At 40.6% G+C, this 5,915-nt stretch overlaps 1 protein-coding gene across 1 annotated transcript in view; it reads left to right on the plus strand.

Annotated features, from left to right (window-relative positions):
• The first annotated feature begins 4,772 nt into the window (after positions 1-4,772).
• The window catches only part of ugcg (UDP-glucose ceramide glucosyltransferase), a 27,226-nt gene continuing 26,083 nt past the window's right edge, over positions 4,773-5,915 (plus strand). The window contains exon 1 of the mRNA XM_016557775.1: positions 4,773-5,061. Coding sequence (XP_016413261.1) covers positions 4,964-5,061 — 98 coding nt within the window. The 5' untranslated portion in view covers positions 4,773-4,963. The remainder of the gene's footprint in view (positions 5,062-5,915) is intronic.

Here is a 5,915-nt window from a genome sequence, read left to right on the forward strand (position 1 = left end):
AATGGTGGGACTGTGTACTGATAGGCCACTCCCTCGAATACGAATCTCAAGAACGGTCTGTGATCTGTTTCAAGGAGTTGTCAGCCGCTGTATAGCCAGGACACGTTCCGGCGAAGCTACAGCTCTCATTTGGGTCGAGTCGAAGACAGCCCCCAGAAATGAGATTCGTTGGCTGGGAATCATTGATTTTTTTTCCAGCACCCGGAACTGGACGGGGCGACTGGGAATACATGCAAGGCAGTTTGGGGGGTGGTCCGGCCACAGTGAGACTTTGCCCCATCCTCTTCCTTCCTGAGGGATCAGGATGGCTTCTGAGGCGCAGGATCCAGCACAATCTTGGGCCGGGGTCCCTGGCGCTTCGGGAAAGGGTGGCGCTTTGCAGAGCGCGAGCGCTGCCTGGGCTCAGGCCGTGCAGAGGGCTGAGTCACAGGAGGCGTAGTCTTAACTGGCTGTTGAGTCGGCGCCGGCTTGGGGCGACTGGCAGCAGCTGCAGAACTGGAACGCTTCGGCAGGAAGTGTCGCATGGCTTGGGACGACTTCTGTGCAGCCGTGAAACGCTCGGCGAACCCTTCCACAGCGGGTCCACAAAGGCCAGTGGGGGTGACCGGGGAGTCAAGGAAGATGGTTTAATCCGCTTCTTTGATCACCATCAAATTCAGCCATAAGTGGCGTTCCAGCACCACCAGGCTGGCCATCGACCTCCCAATGGCCTGTGCAGTCGTCTTTGTGGCGGCACTGGTGTGGATGGGAGAACGAGACGGGGGAAACCTCTCTTTGTGGAGAGAGTGAGGTACGCGGGCCTTGAGCCGACGTAAGCTCACTCATATCCGAGCGCTGTGATCCTCTACCCCGCACAGGTTTTCCTCACAGGTTCCTTGGAGGAAGGAAACGGGGGGGCGCGAGGGGCGGGGTCACTCTCTGAAAAGAAAGCTATCCGTGAGCGCAAAGAGGTGAGACTCATGCTCTCGCAGTGGGAGCATGACGTCTCAGTGAGCGCGGCTTCTGCATGGGATTTCCCCAGACATCACACGCATTCACTGTGCCCGTCATCAGCGTGCAGTGGTGTACTGCACGAGCCACAGCCGTGGCGCGACATTTGCAACAACGTCGCAGGAAATTTGCTCAGAAATTTGCTCTTAGTGCTGAATGGCCGCAGGGGAAGGCTTCTGGCTTATTCTGCTGCTGGGGGATCCTTCTACAGTGGCGAGCAGCAGACTGAGCTGACCTTCTTCTTTCTTTGGCTTTTTGCTTGCAGAGTCAGGAGATGATCTTCATCACTGAAGGAGAAAAATTCTGACGAAATGGCGCTCAGAGCCGACTTCTATAGAGGTCGGCTCCTCCCCTTTTGGTGGGTTGAAGCCCCAAGAAAAGATACCCAGGGGGAGACCTTTTCTCTTTATTTGTGGCTCTCAGGGTGAAAAATATAGAAACTCTTTGGTCATTTTTGAGTGAGATGCTAATGGTCTAATCAGATTCAATTATCTATGCTAAGCTGCAGCTAAAAGTGCTACCGCCAGACCCGGAGATCGGCTGAATGGATTCGAAAAAGGTAAAACTCAACTGTTTAACTCTAGGGGAGTTGGAAAATGAGCCTATTTTCAAAAATAGTGGAGTGTTCCTTTAAATGTATCAGTTGAGTGAATAATTCAGCGACTCACTCATTTTCGCCACCTACTGGTGTAATGATGCAACCTGTTGTATAATGAAGTGATATTGTTCACTACTTAAATAAATCATCAGTTACAGCTTTCATTTTTATTGTCATAAAACATTTCCAGAGAGAGCCAGACTGATGCAGCAACTGTGATATATTTTTTGTGTCTTCACACTGTACTGATTCACTACAGCTAGTCTTGGTTCATAACGAACTATTTGTGAACTAGTCATATTTAGTAAAATGTCATTGCAACTACAAGTTGTCAGTCTATTCTAGATGTTGTTTGTTGTCTATTTTACTTCTAAAGCTCAGAGAAACTAAAAGCCCCATTCAAATATCCAAATAGGCCAGATTTGAAATGGCCTGCTAAACTGGTTGGTTCCCAAGCAAGCATCCTACGTACTACCTACAGCTCCTATATTATAAATATTCTGTGTTTCTCCATTGCCTGCTTGTCTCAAACAACCAAGAACATCCGCCTCCAAACCTTTGTAAACATCTGCTGTGAAATCGCCGAAGCCGCCCCACAAAGTCTCATCTTATTCTATGAACACGAAAGGCCCAGGAAATGATGCGGGACAGCTCACATGTCCTCCTCCAGCACACACAGCTGCTTCTCTCATGCGTCAGATACATGTACCACGACGCTCTACCAACAGTACAGAGAATCTGTTTACTGAATAGAGCAATCAGAAAATTGTGAGAGCATTGCACGTAACATCAGTCGACTTCTGAGATGATAGTAATTAGACAATTCAATACATTCAGATTACAGAAATCATGATTATCATCTATATTCATCATAATAGTTTCACAGCATATTTATTTTTTATTCAGCTTACATAAAGCTATTTTATAACAGTTTTATTAAATTAAAGTTCCCAAAAGACCATATGTACAAATTATTTATATACTATAAATTATAATCTAAATTAGTCTCTAACTATACTGAGACTAATTTAGTGTACTGTATGTTGTACATTTTTCAAAATTGGAAGCAGACACTTTTGAATTAAGAAAATATACGTAGTAAATAGGCTATATAGAACATCTGAAATAAATAAACTGAATAAATAAGCTTGATGTATGATTTGTTAGGCTAGGACAATATTTGGCCGAGACTCTGAGGGTGCAAAAAAATTCTAAATATTGAGAAAATCACCTTTAAAGTTGTCCAAATGAAGTCCTTAGCAATGCATATTACTAAACAAAAATTAAGTTTTGATATATATCAGTGTACACTGTGTGTAATTCATATACTTTTAATTTTATACAGTATTTTATTGTATCAGCTCATTTGCCTTGGATGCTTTGCATGATGGGACATGTGGATATGTTTGCAAGTACAGATTCCTTAATACAAGTCAAGCATTCACTAATCGATGAAGTACTTAGTATCCAAGTCCCTGGGAATCTCCCTAAACTTCTAGAAATTAGGTTAAAGTTCCGAGATAAATAATAACAATTCCTGCCAATCAGCCTGCTTACTGGTTACGAGTTGTTAAAAGTTGTCTAAATGTATTCAAATACTAAAAAAAAAAACATCAGAAGTATGAGAAATAAAGCCATAAGGTTGCAATTGCAGAAATGAACAAGTGCACTTAAAAAGTCTGCCAAAAGCTGCCAAAAAGTCACATATGATTAGTAAACAACATCAAAGCTGCAATAGTAATGTGTTTAGAAGACACTGACAGTGGCTGGTTTCCTGTTGTACGGTCAGTCAAGACAGGCCTCTCAGCTGTAGAGGCCCATGATGGTCAGAGGCCCCGGGACACTGGCCCCACTGACCCGATCCATAATCCATCCTCACACATAAATGCTGATATAAGCTCTCCAAAGTCCATACACACGAGATCACAGAGATTTTTAAGAGCCGGTCAGAACAATGATTGACACACAAAGCACGAGTGGTTTCTCTGACACGTTTAAGTTGACAGAATTATTATTATTATTATTTTTTTTAAATCACCATCAGCACATTTAATTTCTGCTGTACTGCATAAAAGTGCCTCAGTGCCGTTAATAATCTGATTATAAAAAAAACTTTTAATTCAAAAATGTAACAATTCAAAGTTGTTTGCATTTATTTTAAAATCAGAATCAGAATCAGAATGAGCTTTATTGTCAGGTATGTTTACTCATACGAGGAATTTGTTTTCGTGACAGAAGCTTCCACAATGCAACAGAATGACAGTGACAAGATAAAGCACAGGTAATAAAATAATACAAATAGAAATAGAAATAAAAATAGAATAGACTCATTGAGTCTAAAAGTGACTCATTGATTACTGTGACCAATAACAAAAAGCTGACAAAACATCTCTCATTTCAAATAAATTAATAAAAATGAAATAATAAAACATAGCAAAACTTCAGATATCTCTATACATTCCCCAGTTGATTACATTAAGAATTGCAACCATTGTTTTTACATTACACGTTTTCTGAAAATGTATGTTTAAATATGCAAATAAGGCATTATCTAATTAGTTATACAGTATTTTGCTTTAATGTCCAGAACAGAAATCTGAACATTGGACAAAGCCAGGTTCACAATTCTTGTTTCATTTTCATATATATATATACTAAAAGCTATAAAAATGACAAAAAAATGAGAAAACTACAAAATTACTAAAACATTAACCAACATGAAAATTAAATTAAAAATAAAAACTGATTTGAAATATCAATAAAAACTCAGTGATACTAAAATAAGACCAGTCAATAGCCAGAAAAAAAATATATATGTAGAAAATTTTGTCTAAAATCAGGTGAAATGACATATGAACAAACCTCTCTGTAAATCCCTTCAGAATATCGATAGCCTAAAAAAATTTAAAGTTTGGTGTAAGTGCGACTGAAGTAGATTTCTCGCTCAGTGAAGGAAAAACATTTTTTGGCCTTTAAAAACATGTAATTAAAATCTGCAGAAGCAAATAGATAAAGTGTAATAAATAAAAACTTAAAAGTGTATTTTGGATGTTTTCTTAGCAACAAACGACACGTTATGATAATCCATCTACATCTTTTTTTGGTATGTCCTGTCTTGTCTTGTCTTGTCTTGTCTTAAAATAAAATAAAATAATTGAAATGCTGTAACTGTTCATTTGGCGCAATCCGGCAGACTCCACCCACCTCGACCGCAGCCCCACCCATGACGCGTCATCACTTCTCTGCTATGCGCTGATTCCCGCAGACCCGCCTGCTCGGCGCAGTGTGTGTGAGAGATTGTGTGTGTGTGAGAGAGAGAGCTCCAGCATTAGGGCCGAACACTGAGGTGTCAGCGCATCCGGACACAGGACAGCCATGGCCCTGCTCGATCTAGCCCTGCAAGGCTTCTCCATCTTCGGCTTTCTCTTGTTCATCGTGCTCTGGCTCATGCACCTCGTGTCCATCATCTACGTGTAAGTGAATGCGGCATCATTGATTTGAGAGAGACCATCAAACGCTTCCTTTATTTTTAGCGACGCTGATCGCGAGCTTGCAGCGTAGACAGATTCGTTGATTGTAACGGGAGCGTTGTAGTGTGTCGCGGCGCGGCGCGTCGCTGCGTTCAGTGCAGATACCCCTGGCTAACAGGGGTTTCCTCTTCGGCTCGTCGCGGTTCAACTGCTACCGCGTGAAAACATATTTATATCTATCAAAATGTTCATTTTGCTAGCACAGCTGGCGCGGGAAACATTCATATTAATAATATGTCAATCATACACACATTAGCCTCCGGCTAGTCTTATATTAATCTCGTTTTTTATCGCTAGCGATGATAGTTAGCATAGCTACTGCGCACTGTTCTTGTTATTTTTATTCGTTACTTTACGAAGTCTAATGGGTTTTTAAATCACTCTGGGGGGTTCATTTCTCAGGGAGCTTTTATTAATTGTCTGTGGTGGGAGTCAAAACTACTTTAATTAGCTTCTCCAGCAACCGGTTTCAGGGATTAAATGGAATATGTTTATATATTATAATGGTTTTGTTTGAGTAAGTCATGTTTACAAAGCCTGTCGTTCACCAGCACGTTTGTTTACCATTGATAAAACCTATAGTTTTCAATGAAGTTAACCAATGTTGTTCATGATTTATAACCTATCACCTCCAATTTATTACCCAGTATCATATCTAATTTATTACCTAGTATCATATCTTTTAACATCTTTCAGTAATCAGGTTTTATATATGTATGTATGTATGTATGTGTGTGTGTGTGTGTATTTATATATATATATATGTGTGTGTGTGTATATATATATATATATATATA

Source organism: Sinocyclocheilus rhinocerous, unplaced genomic scaffold (genome assembly GCF_001515625.1).
Source record: "Sinocyclocheilus rhinocerous isolate Xijiao unplaced genomic scaffold, SAMN03320098_v1.1 scaffold317, whole genome shotgun sequence".
In the NCBI taxonomy this organism is placed as follows: Eukaryota; Metazoa; Chordata; class Actinopteri; order Cypriniformes; family Cyprinidae; genus Sinocyclocheilus; species Sinocyclocheilus rhinocerous.